This window comes from Leishmania panamensis (assembly GCF_000755165.1).
Source record: "Leishmania panamensis strain MHOM/PA/94/PSC-1 chromosome 20 sequence".
In the NCBI taxonomy this organism is placed as follows: domain Eukaryota; phylum Euglenozoa; class Kinetoplastea; order Trypanosomatida; family Trypanosomatidae; genus Leishmania; species Leishmania panamensis.
The window spans coordinates 348,066-361,180 of NC_025866.1; the positions used below are offsets into that span (position 1 = coordinate 348,066).

The 13,115-nt window shown below is 55.0% G+C and overlaps 4 protein-coding genes across 4 annotated transcripts, besides 2 other annotated features; all 4 read left to right on the forward strand.

Annotated features, from left to right (window-relative positions):
* Nucleotides 1-40: 40 nt before the first annotated feature.
* Nucleotides 41-577: a repeat region.
* Nucleotides 578-3,604: 3,027 nt separating this feature from the next.
* Nucleotides 3,605-3,982, forward strand: LPMP_200840 (hypothetical protein; the record flags this gene model as incomplete). The annotated part of the gene is made up of 1 exon (XM_010699981.1): nucleotides 3,605-3,982. One exon carries the CDS (start codon nucleotides 3,605-3,607, stop codon nucleotides 3,980-3,982), a length of 378 nt encoding a protein of 125 aa, XP_010698283.1.
* Nucleotides 3,983-4,815: 833 nt separating this feature from the next.
* Nucleotides 4,816-5,397, forward strand: LPMP_200850 (elongation factor 1-beta; the record flags this gene model as incomplete). The annotated part of the gene is made up of 1 exon (XM_010699982.1): nucleotides 4,816-5,397. The coding sequence occupies one exon, from the start codon at nucleotides 4,816-4,818 to the stop codon at nucleotides 5,395-5,397; it is 582 nt and encodes a 193-aa protein (XP_010698284.1).
* A 2,355-nt stretch (nucleotides 5,398-7,752) lies between these two features.
* Nucleotides 7,753-7,986, forward strand: LPMP_200860 (25 Kd elongation factor 1-beta, putative; the record flags this gene model as incomplete). The annotated part of the gene is made up of 1 exon (XM_010699983.1): nucleotides 7,753-7,986. The coding sequence occupies one exon, from the start codon at nucleotides 7,753-7,755 to the stop codon at nucleotides 7,984-7,986; it is 234 nt and encodes a 77-aa protein (XP_010698285.1).
* Nucleotides 7,987-9,026: 1,040 nt separating this feature from the next.
* Nucleotides 9,027-10,171: a repeat region.
* A 657-nt stretch (nucleotides 10,172-10,828) lies between these two features.
* On the forward strand, nucleotides 10,829-11,854 carry LPMP_200870 (translation elongation factor 1-beta, putative; the record flags this gene model as incomplete). Its single annotated transcript, XM_010699984.1, has 1 exon — nucleotides 10,829-11,854. One exon carries the CDS (start codon nucleotides 10,829-10,831, stop codon nucleotides 11,852-11,854), a length of 1,026 nt encoding a protein of 341 aa, XP_010698286.1.
* Between the last annotated feature and the right edge of the window lie 1,261 nt (nucleotides 11,855-13,115).

A 13,115-nucleotide genomic window follows, 5' to 3' on the forward strand; every position in this document is an offset into this window, starting at 1 on the left:
TTGTGCTCTGATTCTGTCTGCTCTTTTTATTCGGTCAGTGGCGCCCCTCTGATGGCGGAGGGACACCTCGGTACGCGGCATCCCCAGGGCTCCGCACTCTCACCTTGTGCGGAAGCCAGGCAGCCCCCCTCCCCGTCCCCCCCCTGCCAGTGCCGAGCCACCTCTGGTGGTGACTGGGCCAAGCGCCTACGCCGTGGGGAGGCTGGAGCGATGTATCGCTGCTGATGCTGGCAGACTGGTGGTGTTGGGCGCTGCGTGGGAGCGACCCGCGACAGTGAAGAGGGTTGTGCCACCTACCCGATGGGGGATGGCGTCGCCATGGCTCAAGTGCACCCCACCCGGCCCTGGCTGCCCACTGGTGTGTAGCGCCTGAGCCGCCCCTGCGGTTGCACCGGGGGGCGAGCTGCGGATCGTGTAGGTGGGGCTTGAGGCAGGGACGGTGCTGGGATGACTGGGTCGGCGCGCTGCTGTGGCGCGTGCCTGCGGCTGCTTCGCACGCCGCGATGGGCGTGTGGCGGACCGGGGGTGGCGTGGCGTTCGAGTCCTGCTCAATGGCAGGGGAGGGACACGTTGAGAAATGAGGAAAACACATGTGATCTCGCACTTCCCCTCTCTTTCTTTGTGTGCTTATTTATTCCATCTAGCTGTGTTGCTTTGCATCAGCTGGGGCATGGTGATGAGTGCGTGTGAGGAGGTATCGGCTAGGGGTGTCGCTAACGGCGGAATGGATGGGAGAGGCGAAGCTGAGCTGCAGGCGGAAAGGGTGATACACTCAGGCGTTGAAACGCTCTTGTGATTTTGAGGTATGGAAGAGGAAAGGAGGCTCAAGCTCATGTCGAAGGGATGCCTTTTCTCTTTTTCCTCCTCAAAGAGGAAAAAAGCAAAAGCGAAAGTAGACATGAAGAGAGAAGATGATGCGTGGGCAATATGCGCGTGCTCGTCGTTTCCGTGTTGAGGCGTGTGCTTCCTCATCGTTTGATGCCTTTCCCTTCCGTCTGCACCATTCTTACCTTTTTTTTTGTTCTCTCTCACTTCCCTCCTTCACGTGGTACCTTTGCGGCATCGCTTGTTTGTTCCCGTCACGACCTCTTTTTTTCTGTGGGGGTTTTGTGTGTATTATACGTGGGCTGCTGTATTGTGTTGTTTTGGCCTTCTCATTTCTATCCCACAGTTGTACCACGTGTGTTTCCCTCAGCACTCTTGCTCTTCATGAAGGTTCCTCCGTTCTCTTCGTCGCGTGGGGGGGGGGTGCGTCTGTCTGGCGCTCAGTGTTTCCCTCGTGCGCTCTTCTCGCTGATGTACACTAGTGTGTGCAATGTGTGTTTGTGTAGCTGTTGGTCATGCGCACGCGTGGCTTGGAGCGAGGGGGCGCAGTGTAGTTAGGGAACACTGTTTGAAGGAATAAATCGAGAGTGAGTGAGAAGCGGCAGGGACGCACCAAAGTCCCAGGAGGAGGAGTGCAGAGCATCCGTGAGCTCGAGGGAGGGGAAAAAAAAGCAGAAAGCGGAGCTAACTCTTTCATTCTTGTGGCGAGCGCTGCTTGTGGATCGAAGTGGAGGTCAATTCACGACCACAAAAAGATGGAGGGATCACTCCCGCGAAAAGACGCCCGTTTGCTGGCATCACTCATTTTGGAACACCCTGAGACATGCGTACACACACACACACATGCACACCCACACAGGCACGAGCATTCATATCTACCTAGCTACATCCAAGCACTTGAGCGTGGATCAACAACTCCTACATATCGCTTGCACTCCATTTCCGAGTTGGCCGAGGAACCCCCCCAAAGCACCCATGAGTTCACACAGACAAGTTTGTGCGTTTTGCGTATTCGTTCTCTCGTGCCTTGCCCTTTCCATCTTTCATTTCTTTTTTTTTCCCTTTTCTTTAGCGAAAGCTCTCGTTTGTTTTCTCAAGACGTTTAGCTATATGTACACTTTCCTGCTCGTTGACATTTTTGGCTGTTTTTCTTCTTTTTTTTTTCCTTTGGTTTAGGTCTCGTCTTCTACGTCGCTTTCTTTATTCTCCTCTCTTTGCTGCCGTTTCCATTTTACGCGCGTGTGGTGTGTCTGTGTGTTTTTTGTCTTCTGCCAGGTTGATGTTGTTCTTCCAGTGCTCAATGTGGGACACCTTTCCCTTCTCTTTTTCGTTTCGCGAAGTGTTTGCATAGATCACGTAATGCAGTTGCGAAAAGGAACGCAGCAGCTCTTTTCCCTCCTCCGCTGCCTTTCGCTGTTTCTCTTTCTTGCTCTTTCCGCATCTGCGAGTGTGTTCTCATGTATGTGCGTGCGTGTGTGTGCCCTTGGCGATAGAGGCGTTGTCGGTACATATATGTGTGTGTGTGTGTGTGTTTTGCCTCGTAGTCGCATGGAATATACCACCTGCACTCATACATGCAGACACATGGACAAAGACACTCCTGGGTGCCAGAGGAACCTCAGCAGCGGAACAAGAGATCAAGGAAAAAGTGGAAAAGCAAAAGAGAACGCCTGTTTGCCTCTTGTCCATGTGTACGCTCATTTTTTACTTCTCTCACAGAGTCTCTCTTCTTCCTCTTTCACGCTCTTCCCCCCCCTCCCTCGTCTTGGGCGTGAGTGTCGCCGCTCGCTGAGTTGTTTTCCCTTTTCCTCTTGCCTTTTTTTTTTCAAGTTACTCTCTTTCTTCCTCTCTTGTTCTCCCTTTTGTTTCTCTCCTGTCCAAAGTTGCTGATAGGCGGGCTTCTCCGTGTATGCCTGCGTTTTGGTTGTCTTCGTTTGCTCTTCTCATCTCCCTCTGGCATTATCTCTTTCATTATTTATTGCTCATTTTTCTTCCCTTCACCCCCTTGTTGGCCGCTTGCGGTGCGTCCGAGTGGCCGAGTTGCTCTAGGAGCGAGAAGACGAACATACACCCAGACCCAAAGGAACATGGAACTTTCAGGGTACTGAAGGATTATCAGCAGATATGTTGACGTGAATCCACAGTTTTCGATATGGTGACAGACAGACACACACACGCACCTGACTGCAGCTGTTCTGCCACCGCGCCCCTCCCATCTTCACTGCTTACCGCCCGTTCCTTCTAGGCGCTAGTCCTTCTCTCAAGAGTTGAGACACCTGGGGACTTGAGAGGAGGCAAGTTGAACAGGGAGTGGTTGTGATGTGGAGGTGAGGATGAATCTAGAAGGCTTCTCCTTTTTTTTTTCGGAAAAGAAGAGCCTGCTGCATTCTCTTCTCGTCCTACTCCCGCCGCAGCTCTGCAGTTTTGTATCGGTGAGTATTTTATCGCCGGGTATATGGCTATGCGTTGTTATCCCTTCATTTCTCGTCTTTATCTTCAGTCTCTCTTTGCCCAAGCCTATTTCACAAGCACACGCCCACCACACGCCTGTTTTCTCGGTCTCTTGTTATGGTCACTTGATGCTGCTTTTCTCCTCTCACGCCTCCCCGCTCCCACTACTGAGATCCAGCTCAGGTGCCACCGTACTGTGCCAGTGCAGTACCCAGCACTACAAGGCAGGGCAGCGCTGCTATGCCGAGAAATGAAAAGGCAGTAGTTGAGCCCTACTCGAACAGTTTCTTTTTCTCTGCAGAACTCTGATCTTTGCTGGGCCACGCTAATGCCGGCTCAACCCACCGCTTCTTCCAGCAGCACCGCCTGGCAGAGATGCAGCACCACTCACAGGAGTAAGGAGCTCTCGATTGAGTGTGGCTTGCGCCTTCCGCTACCCGACACGGCGTCTGCCAGCGTGCTGTTGAAAGTGCTGAAGAGTGACCCCTCCCTTACTGGAACTTCGAAGGAGGTTTACTGGTGGAGTGAGGACCCCTCTCAGCGAACCGTTGCAGTAACCATTCAGGCAGCCTCCAAGCGCGACCTGCGCTCTGCCATCGGCTCCCTCCTCGAGCAAGCTAAGCTTATCGTGCGAACGCTCCGTGTGTACCCTCCCACCACGGCCACTACCACTACCACCGCCGATACTGGAGCGAGCACACTGTGAGACGCGCAGCAGTGAGTCGCTTGTTCTGCTCCTTTTTCTATCTTTACCAAACCTCTTTCTCACCTCCTTGTCAGGGCGCTGCTGAGCGGACAAACGTGTGTATTGCCTGAACGCGGGATAGACTCGCCTCCACAGCCACCTGCCGGTTGCGGTGTGTCCAGCTTTTCGCATGACTGTACCGGCTGCATATTTATCCATCGGCAAATTCAACAAGAAGGAAAACATCACAAGCAACGCACAACACCCGAAGAAGTATATCGTAGGCCACCTTAACGATGTGGGGCTGTGCCTCAGCTGTGCTTTGACACTCCCCAGCCACTCTTTCAAGCGGCTGTGGCTGTGTGTCATTCTTAGCTCGCTGTCTTATCCACCGGAGGTATGCACCTAGCTTGCAGTTGGAGCAGTGACTAAGACACGTTGCTGAGGAAGAAGATGGGCGACGCATTATTGAGCCGCTTAAAGTGTAAATAAGAATCCTCTTCGAGTTCTCGATGCTCTTTGTCTCCATTCATGCGCTTCCTTTCTCTTTCTCCACCCTCTCTTCTGCTGGGACATCTCGCGGCTGCGCACTTCAAGAATGCATCCCCCACTCTCACCCTCCACGCACCTCGCTCACACGCCGTCCGTCTATCCTGCAGCTGGCGCAGTCGACACCCCCTAATCTGTGCTGCTCTCCTAGCTTTTTCTTCCCCCCCCCCCTGACCACCCCCGCACCGCGCGCGCACCCCAGCATGTCTGTGAAGGACGTGAGCAAGAAGGCCGCCGAGCTGGAGGCGAGGCTGGGCGGCAAGCTGTTCCTGGGCGGCGCGAAGCCGACGGCGGAGGACGTGAGGATGCTCAACGACCTGCTCGGCGCGAACCACGCGAGCCTGTACCGGTGGGTGAAGAACATGGCGACCTACACGGAGGGCGAGCGCAAGGCGTGGGGCGCACCGGTGCGCACTGCTGCGCCGGAGCTGCGCATGCCCGCGCCTGCCGCGGCGGCGCCTGCTGCCGCTAAGAAGCCCGCGCCTGCGCCGAAGGCTGTTGCTCCTGCAGAGGACGACGACATCGACCTGTTCGGCGAGACGACGGAGGAGGAGCAGGCGGCGCTGGAGGCGAAGAGGGCAAAGGACGCGGAGAAGAAGAAGGCGAAGAAGGACGTGATTGCGAAGTCGTCCATCCTGTTCGACATCAAGGCGTGGGACGACACGGTGGACCTGGAGGCGCTCGCGCAGAAGCTGCACGCGATTCAGCGCGACGGCCTGGTGTGGGGTGACCACAAGCTGGCGCCCGTTGCGTTCGGCGTGAAGAAGCTGCAGCAGCTGGTCGTGATCGAGGATGACAAGGTGTCTGGAGACGACCTGGAGGAGATGATCATGGGCTTCGAGGACGAGGTGCAGTCGATTGATATCGTTGCCTGGAACAAGATCTGATGTGATTCGTCGAGGCGTGCATGTTGTGCCTCTTATATGCAGAAGCTTTTTTTTTCTATCAAAGCGTGTTGGTGTGTCTTGCGTTTTGGGTCCTTTGCGTTCTCGTGAACGTGAGAAAAGAGCTGGAGCGGGTAGGGTGTGGCGAAAGAGAGGCTCTAGCGAGCGTCATCGCGCACTCACTCAGTCGCACGAGCAGAGAGTCATACTTTCCATTCTTCCACTCTTTCTTATTCTAAGTTCACTCTTTCATCGGCCATGAAGTGAAGCGCTGGTTGAGGGAGAAGGGACAGTAAAGCAGCAGGGATCAATTGAGGAAAAAGGAGAACATAAGCACCAGCGCACACACGCACGCACACTCATACACTGAGCTACTGATGCTTGGCGCGTGCAGTACGGAGGTGTGAGTGACAGAGTGTAAGGTGGTGGTGGGAAGGGAACGAAGAGGACCCAGAGAAAGGAGTGAGTGTCACACGTAGAAGGCACTGTTCTTGTTAGACGTGCTAAGAGGAGGCAGTTCTTGGTTCAGGTAAGGTGTGCGTGTTGCTTCGTCTTCTCTCTCTGTCTCTGTCTATCGTCTTCGGATCTCTCTTCCTCTCTCTGCGTTCTTCTGTGTGCCGTGTGTTGTGTTGTGTTGTGTGTTTTTTCTTTCTACATTTTTATTCTCTGTCCCGCTGGGGTGAGGGGAGGGGGGGATGAGAAAGGAGGGCGTTTCTGGTCTCGCCTTCATGGGCCGTTTTGCTCTCCTCTGCCACAGTCTCCCCCCTCTGTCTCGCTCCCTCCCCCCTTTAATCCATGACCTTTTTCCGACCTTTCTTTTTAGTTAATCACCGCTGATTGGTGCGCCTTATTAATACCCCCCTCCCCCTCCCCTCTCTCTCTACCTGAAGACGGAGAATAACAAGGCAAATGCAGATCAGGTTATGCTGCCCTCGTGCATGCCACTCAAGTGTTTGCCCTCGCCATGCCTATTCACGCAGTGCATGGCATGAGGGCGCTTCAGGGACGTGCATCAATATGGCGAGGGTGCCGCAACGTTTGTGGGTACGCGCACGTGTGAGCAGGCAGGTGGCCCCCCTTTTTTTTTTCTTCGGGGTTGTGTGTCTTTTCCTTCTTTGTAAAGTCAAACAGTGAGGCGGCAGGCAAGCAGTGACAACAACAACGGAAGAAGAGGAAAGCAAAGACATGATCGGACGCAGTGGTTGTTGGCTTTCATCCTTTCACATCTTCCTGCGAGTTTGTGGGCGTGTGCACGTGCAACTCGTACTTCACATAAAAGAGACCAGGATATGCACCGTCAGGCTAACGGCGCTCAAGCCCTCTTTCTGTCCGCGGCACAAACCTCTTAGTACCAATGTGATATGCCAAGGCAGCAATGGGGGCTGAAGTTCCTCGGGAATCCGAGGACGGATGGGCACCTACGCTCTGCACGGATTCGAAGTTTTTCTTTCCCTGACACTCAAGAGGAGCGTGCGCTGCTTCCTGTTTACCAGAGTGGTGGGGATGGCGGCGGTTTCTCTGTCCTGCCTCTTGCTCGAACTCAGTAGCTGAGGCAGCGAGACTACCGTTTCTTTCTCCTGCGCCAGGGGGTATGGGTGCACACTGTTTGTCTGTGCCTCTCTCCGCTTGCTCGCCCAGACGGCGGCTTAGCTCGACCTGGGGATGAAGAGCGTGGGAAAAGCAAAGGACACAGTATATTTCAGGTGAGTACCACGCGGCGGTCTTGGACTGTGCCTGAGCGAGGCTTGCCATCCGACGTGCCCAGTCTATCACCCCTTCTCACTCCCCCATGCTGCAGTGGACTCAGGACCAGCTGCGCTTTTCTTCTCTGTCTGTCTGTCTCTCTCTCTCTCCTAAGTGCGCTTACCGATCATCTTCTTTGTCTTTTTCCCCTCTTTCCCTTTATTCTCTTTTTTCGTTTTTTTTTTTTGTTGACTGTGTATGTTGGCGCGCCGCCCTGCTCACTCGCGTGAATCAAACAACACTCGCGCAACGCACACACGCGTGACTTGCCGTGTTCCTCTTGGCTGTCCATCATGACGACCACATAAACTCTCCCCCAACACACACCACATCCACATTTTTCGCCGTTATTCCGTACGTCTTTTTTCCATTCCACCGTTGCGGCTGTTGTTCCGCTACTGTGCACACCACAATGACAATGTGGAGAAGGGTGAAAAAAGGAAGGAAGGAGGCGTTGAATCCAAAAGTGAAGGCGTTTCTGCATCTCACTACTCCTCCTCTTATTATTATTATTATTATTCCTTGCGCCGATTACGAAAGCCTTCGCCATTGAGGCATTCGCAGCGTGACTGGTGGTCCCCGTTTTTCACGCAGTTGGTCATTCTAAAGCCCATAATGCCCCCCACCAATGTGGCAGACATCAGGCAGGCGCGCGCCGCCGCGGAAGAGCTCAACACGACGTTGGATGGTCACCTCTTTCTAGGAGGTGCGAAGCCAACGAAGGAGGACGTGGATAAGTTCTACGAAATGTTCGGCGAGAACAACATCGCGTTTCATCGCTGGATTCGCAACATGGCTTCCTTCACAGAGTCGGAGCGCAAATTGTGGGGCCCGCCGGAGACTCAGTAGTGTGGGGGATGACGAGAGAGACACACCTATTAGGCGGGGGGCTCGCGTGGCGTTCAACAGCAGCACGTGTCTGGATACAGTATCTCAACTGATATAGACATATCTATATCTATATGTTCGCTTCCCTTGCCTGGGAGAGGGCTAAGGATAAGGGAGAGGAGGCCCCGTCATGGGTGAAATAGCTTTGGCCAGTGTAGAATCGAGGCAGCTTACCGAGGCAAACGTTCCTAGATTTTCCTTCTCTCTGTCAGTGGCTAGTTACTGTCACATGCTTATCTCTCCCTTGTTTTTCGCAAACTCGCCAGAGCTTCTTCCTGCCCCCTCCCCCTTCACTCTCTTTTTGACTCGGACCAGCTCGCTGCCCTTTTATTGTGTCGTTCGCTCTCTCTCGCTCCCCCTCTAAGTCACTCGCGAAGCTTTTTTCCTTTCACGCTTGTCATCTTTAGTCCACAGCCACTTCTAAGGTCACCGCTGTGCTTCTCTTCCTTTTTTTTCTTTTGCTTTGTGCAGAGCGGGTCGTGCCCGGTTTCCTCATCATCCGCTTCCCTCTCTCTCTTTTTCCCCTCCGTGTCTTCTGTGTGTGTATGTGTGTGTGTGTGTGTGTGTGTGTGTGTGTGTGTAGATGCCGGTGCGTCGGGTGTGGAAATACGTTATGAGGTTGGAACGCTTTTTGCCTCCGAGTCGGCGTATGCGTGTGTGTGTCTCGCATTTTTCCTAGCAGGATTTCCTTGCGAGTCTCATTAGAATAGGACAGCCGACCTGGCAGAGTGACATCACTCGCTTCGCTGTCACTCTGCCTGCTCGCCCTGCGCGCGCGTGTGTGCTTCGTGCGGCGCCTGTACAGAGAGCGAGAGAGACGGATGCTTTTCATCTAGGCGAAAGCACTCCGTTGCCTAACTGCTCATCACGACGGGGACAACAATATGGGCAGCAGACTCGACAAAATGATTGACTGAGCGCCCTCGTGTCGGGGCTTTTGCGCTGCACCGATCATACTAGCGACCTCTTTCGTTTTTTTTTTTTCGTTCCCCTCACTGTCCGCCTTGTGCCCGATATGCAACGCGAGATTTGCCGATCGCTCGAAGCTAACAGCACACACTATTTCACGCTATGATCTTGCATGCAGTGACCTGATTACGCACATCTCATTCGCCCTGCATGGGGCGCACCTGTGGAGCGTCTATGGCTGCCCCCCCCCATGTGTACCCCCTCAGGGCGACAAACCATGAACTTTTCGTGCGCAGGCACAACCTTATGCACGAGTCCCTTACCCTTGACCCACCCCGTCCTTGTGAAAGGCGTGCGGATGCACACGGTGGCAAAGCTTCCCCGCCGTTATAAACTCATCGCCGTATCCCCACCCGGGCGCGCTGTCTAGACACGCATCCCTTGTCATCCATGGAAACGGAGGAGGCAGACAGCAAAGCCTCTCCTTCCAGACAACAGCGTCGTCCTGAGACAGGGCCCAGGACCCACTAGTGCGAGCACTGTGCACACGGGCTGTCCAGCAGAGCTAGCATGCTGTGTTGGCATCCACGCAAGACATCCAGGAGGCAAGAGCAGGGGGCGACAGCTGAAACAGGCGCGCGGGGATGCAGAGTGATGAACCCTACCGTGCATGCATGCGAAGTCTGCTACAACTCCCACATCCTACCGAGTGGGCTGATGAGGCACAGGCCTCAGCTGCATTGACGAAAGCCCTTCGGATTGGGCCATCGAGTCCTCCAGACTTCTATGCGAAGAGTTTCCAAGCCACAGTGTAGGATGCTGTGGCCTGAGGCGATGAAGGGCGAAGCATGACGTACAGGCAGGGCACAGGATCGCAGAGGGCCCTGACCTTGAGGCTGGCCGACCTCCTTGACTTCATCCGGTATGCACCTGGACCACCCCCTGCTCCCCGCACGACAGCTGCCACCGCTTCTACCCTCGAGCAGGAATGTAGACGAGGCCCGCGCGGATCAGGGCATGCAGTGCACCCAGGGCCGTCTGGCGCCTACCGCGCGGCACGTGTGCGAGGAAGGGATGAAACAAGCTGAGAAGAGCCCGCTCGACACATAGGCGGATTCAACGGCAGACGGCTTGCCCTAGACGCCCGGAACTTAGCCGTGGTGGCGCAGAGGTAAATGATCTACGGAAGGATGCGCAGATTTCCTGACAAGTCCGCTGTGGAATGACACGCTGAAAGAACACCCCTCTCTCTCTCCCTCCTCTTACCACGTGTGTGCTTGTCGGTGCTCTTGTCGCTCTTCTTGTGCTGTGCTGCTGCACTGTTGTAACGATGACAAAACGAAGCGACGAATTACTCCTGTGAGTATCCGTGGCGGCCAGTAGTTTGTACGTTACTAATGTGTGTGTGCGTGTGTATGTCTGTACAGTTACGAGCATCGTCAGTCGACAGAGATGGTGTTGGAGCTGAGCTGTACTGGATACCGTCGATGCCGTGGGCAGGGGGTCTTTAGTACTTTGGCTGTTGATGTTGCTGTTTACCTCTCTCTCTGTGTGTGTCTATGCATGTGCATTCTTTCCTACCTCCCTTTTTCTGCCATTCGTTCTGGACTGTGGGCTTTTCTCTCTGTGCATGATTGTGTGCTTTTACACGTGTCTGTGTCTTCTCATACGTATCCGCAAGGACTCGACAATCATGCAGGTCAGACCTCATCCTATACGACTGTGCAGCTACGCGAAGCGCATGACGGTTATGCCGGTAGTCGTGGCAGTGACTCAACCGTCTTAACCCTGGCAGCAGCATCGGGGGAAAAAAAAGAAAAGCAGAGACAGCCACGGCGACGGCGTTGAAACTTCTCAACCTGGCTCTTTCTTTCACAGGTCAATCTAGTCATTTATGAGTACACTGCACCAGCATTCATTTACTGGCAACAGGTGCAGGTGTGCAGCCGGTTGTCATGTTTGTGCAGTAGCAACACTACAATTCTATGAGTTCTCGATGCTCTTTGTCTCCATTCATGCGCTTCCTTTCTCTTTCTCCACCCTCTCTTCTGCTGGGACATCTCGCGGCTGCGCACTTCAAGAATGCATCCCCCACTCTCACCCTCCACGCACCTCGCTCACACGCCGTCCGTCTATCCTGCAGCTGGCGCAGTCGACACCCCCTAATCTGTGCTGCTCTCCTAGCTTTTTCTTCCCCCCCCCCCTGACCACCCCCGCACCGCGCGCGCACCCCAGCATGTCTGTGAAGGACGTGAGCAAGAAGGCCGCCGAGCTGGAGGCGAGGCTGGGCGGCAAGCTGTTCCTGGGCGGCGCGAAGCCGACGGCGGAGGACGTGAGGATGCTCAACGACCTGCTCGGCGCGAACCACGCGAGCCTGTACCGGTGGGTGAAGAACATGGCGACCTACACGGAGGGCGAGCGCAAGGCGTGGGGCGCACCGGTGCGCACTGCTGCGCCGGAGCTGCGCATGCCCGCGCCTGCCGCGGCGGCGCCTGCTGCCGCTAAGAAGCCCGCGCCTGCGCCGAAGGCTGTTGCTCCTGCAGAGGACGACGACATCGACCTGTTCGGCGAGACGACGGAGGAGGAGCAGGCGGCGCTGGAGGCGAAGAGGGCAAAGGACGCGGAGAAGAAGAAGGCGAAGAAGGACGTGATTGCGAAGTCGTCCATCCTGTTCGACATCAAGGCGTGGGACGACACGGTGGACCTGGAGGCGCTCGCGCAGAAGCTGCACGCGATTCAGCGCGACGGCCTGGTGTGGGGTGACCACAAGCTGGCGCCCGTTGCGTTCGGCGTGAAGAAGCTGCAGCAGCTGGTCGTGATCGAGGATGACAAGGTGTCTGGAGACGACCTGGAGGAGATGATCATGGGCTTCGAGGACGAGGTGCAGTCGATTGATATCGTTGCCTGGAACAAGATCTGATGCGATTCTTAAATGGAGGATTCGATACCCTGTGACCGACGGAGAGCGAACGATCTTGGCCGTTGCCGAGCAAGACCCCCTTGCGGGCGTTTGCGTAGCATCGCTGTTGTTTCTTATGCGATAGCCGCTCCAGTGGCGGACGGAGTGCTTCGCGCCGCACGGTGTGGTAGCGGCGCGCTTTTTGCTCTGTTTCTAGTATGTCGGGAGAGAGCGATGCCGTTCCTTGTCGTTGTTGTGAGACCGACGTCGAAGGCAGTGCGCTCTCGTCGCCTCACATTCCGCGTTGCGCGCTTCTGTTTTTCTGATATATACAGTTTTGTTGTTGTGTAATGGAGGGCGTCTGTGCCGGGTGGGCATTTCCCCACTTTCGTTGTGATGCACGTCGTCTGCGCTCTCGACGAGTCGCGTTCACCTGCCGTGACTCCTTTGTTGTGTTTGGTGCTCACGACACGCCGCTTTCCGTTATACTGTCGTGCACAGGTGCCCCCCATTGCACTGAACCGAATGAGACGGCAAAAAAAAAAACAAAAGGGAAACATATACACGACAACAAAAATGAACAAGGGGCGTGGAAGTCTACGCGTGCGGCCGGGTATTGTGTATGTGTGGCGTGCGTGGCGGTGCGAGGGAGAGGCTGCGTTGCTTTCGGGCAGGTGTCGATGGGTTTACGCGAAAAGCTGTGGCAACGCCTATGCGCCTTCATCTGGTGCCCTTTTCTCTCTGCCCTGCTTCTTCGCCTTGCGTCCTCTCTCTGGCTACCACGCCTCGACTTACAAGAAGCAACGCGGCACGCTCTAGTCACCAATGGACTCTCTCTCACACACACACAGACTCTGGGCAAGAAGGTGAGCGCTCTTCCGAAAGACAGCGGCAACACATACCAAGCAAGCATAATGTTGTTCTCTCTGAGAAAAGCGAAAACAGAAAATAGTGAAGAGCAGTGGCCCTTGAAGAGAAGGTACGGATGCGGGAGGGACATACGTTAATCTGTGGGCGAACTGGAGAGCGAAAGAGGCGGAGCGCAGTACACAGTGGGGTAGAAAGCGGAGCTAGTCGTGAGAGGAATTCGCCCGTGTGCTCATGCCCAGTTGAAACTTGTCGTCAGACGGCGAAGAAAGGGACAATAAACAACACGAAATCAACGTAGTGTGTGCGTCTTTGTATGTTTGTGTGTGTGTGTGTGTTGAGGTGTGCGTATGCGCGTTGGACTGGAGTATACAGGCGTCCTGTACTTGTCGGTTCCGCCCCCCCCCCTCTCTCT